The following is a 1,379-nucleotide window of genomic DNA, read 5'->3' as shown; positions in this document are numbered from 1 at the left end:
GGTATGCACTATACTATTATATTATATACCTACCATAAGTCGTAACATACGCATGATATTGTAATTTGTAATACATAATAATATGTGTAAACCAACATTTTTCTTAACTTTTTTTAGAAATTTAATTAATTATGTAATAATATTTACATTATAATAAATATAAAAATGGATATTGCGTGTATAATTATTATTATTTTTTATAATGAGTTGATGTAACTCGATCCATTTCTTATAGTTATAATTTATCTAGGTGAACAATCTAATAATATAGTAGGGACATCTACAGTTCTACAGTATAAATACCGAAAACAATGTTCCAATAATTATCAGTGTGGTCATTTTTTTTTATGAAAACAAATTTATTTTAGATCGTCACGTTTTTTAATAGTGTATCTACATACGTACTATACGTACCTACAACACATTCAAAATGGCTACAAAGGTAAGGTTATATTATTATTTAATAATTCTCTATAAATACCTACAATAAGCATTTTTATTTTTACAATATTTTACCATACATTATAAGCATAACATTTTATTTATTATTCATGTATTTTGATATTCATGCAATAATATTCAATAAATACTACAATAATGTAGTATTCATGCAATAATATTTAATAAATACTACAATAATGTAGTAGGTACACACGCGTAACAGCATCCTAATCTAGCAATGTATTACAAACAAAGTAATAATTCCCATTAAGTAGGTAACTGATAATTTACAATTTAAATAAACATATTTTGTACATCACTCGGGAAATATATAATCATTATTGAGGATCGATTGGAATCACGCGCGGGACGCCATACACTTAGTGGCCCCCCTTTCAACTTCAAAAAAAATATATCACCACATTTTTACAACTGTATAATATAATTGTATAAGTTTGTCAGTGGCGAACCCAAGGGGTGGACCCCGTGTCCGGACCCCCTCCCCCCCCTTGGATTATGTCATAGTTTTATTTTTATTTTTAAAAGTTTCCCTAAAATGTTCATCGAAATTTATTGATTAGTTTGTTTATTACTTACTTATTAGTTATTAGATTAGATTTGGACATTAGGTATTTTGTTGATAACACGTCAAATCCGATAATAATTAATTGACATAAATTGTAAATATAAATTTAAAAAAGGTGGGCAAATGGATGTCGCTATGCTGTACAGTAGGTTACAAGTGGGCTACTGTATAATGGATGATATTAAATTTGAATTCAATGATTTAATATCATTGTATAAGAAAAACGATTCTGAGCGGAGACGGTATGACGGTCTAGGTATAAGACATATTATATACTTATATCTATGGTATTAAAAAAAAATTGACCTATAATATACACAAGAATATCACAATATCCATTAGGTAGGTATTT

The 1,379-nt window shown here is 27.2% G+C and overlaps 1 protein-coding gene across 1 annotated transcript in view; it reads left to right on the top strand.

The window, feature by feature from the left end:
• The first annotated feature begins 325 nt into the window (after positions 1-325).
• cp57 (cuticular protein 57) overlaps positions 326-1,379 on the top strand; it is a 4,479-nt gene continuing 3,425 nt past the window's right edge. The window contains 1 exon segment of the mRNA NM_001162580.1: positions 326-442. Coding sequence (NP_001156052.1) covers positions 431-442 — 12 coding nt within the window. The 5' untranslated portion in view covers positions 326-430.

This window comes from Acyrthosiphon pisum, chromosome A3, assembly GCF_005508785.2.
Source record: "Acyrthosiphon pisum isolate AL4f chromosome A3, pea_aphid_22Mar2018_4r6ur, whole genome shotgun sequence".
Taxonomy (NCBI): Eukaryota; Metazoa; Arthropoda; class Insecta; order Hemiptera; family Aphididae; genus Acyrthosiphon; species Acyrthosiphon pisum.
The sequence above is the reverse complement of the archived record's forward strand: the minus strand, read 5'-3'. Positions and strand labels throughout refer to the sequence as shown.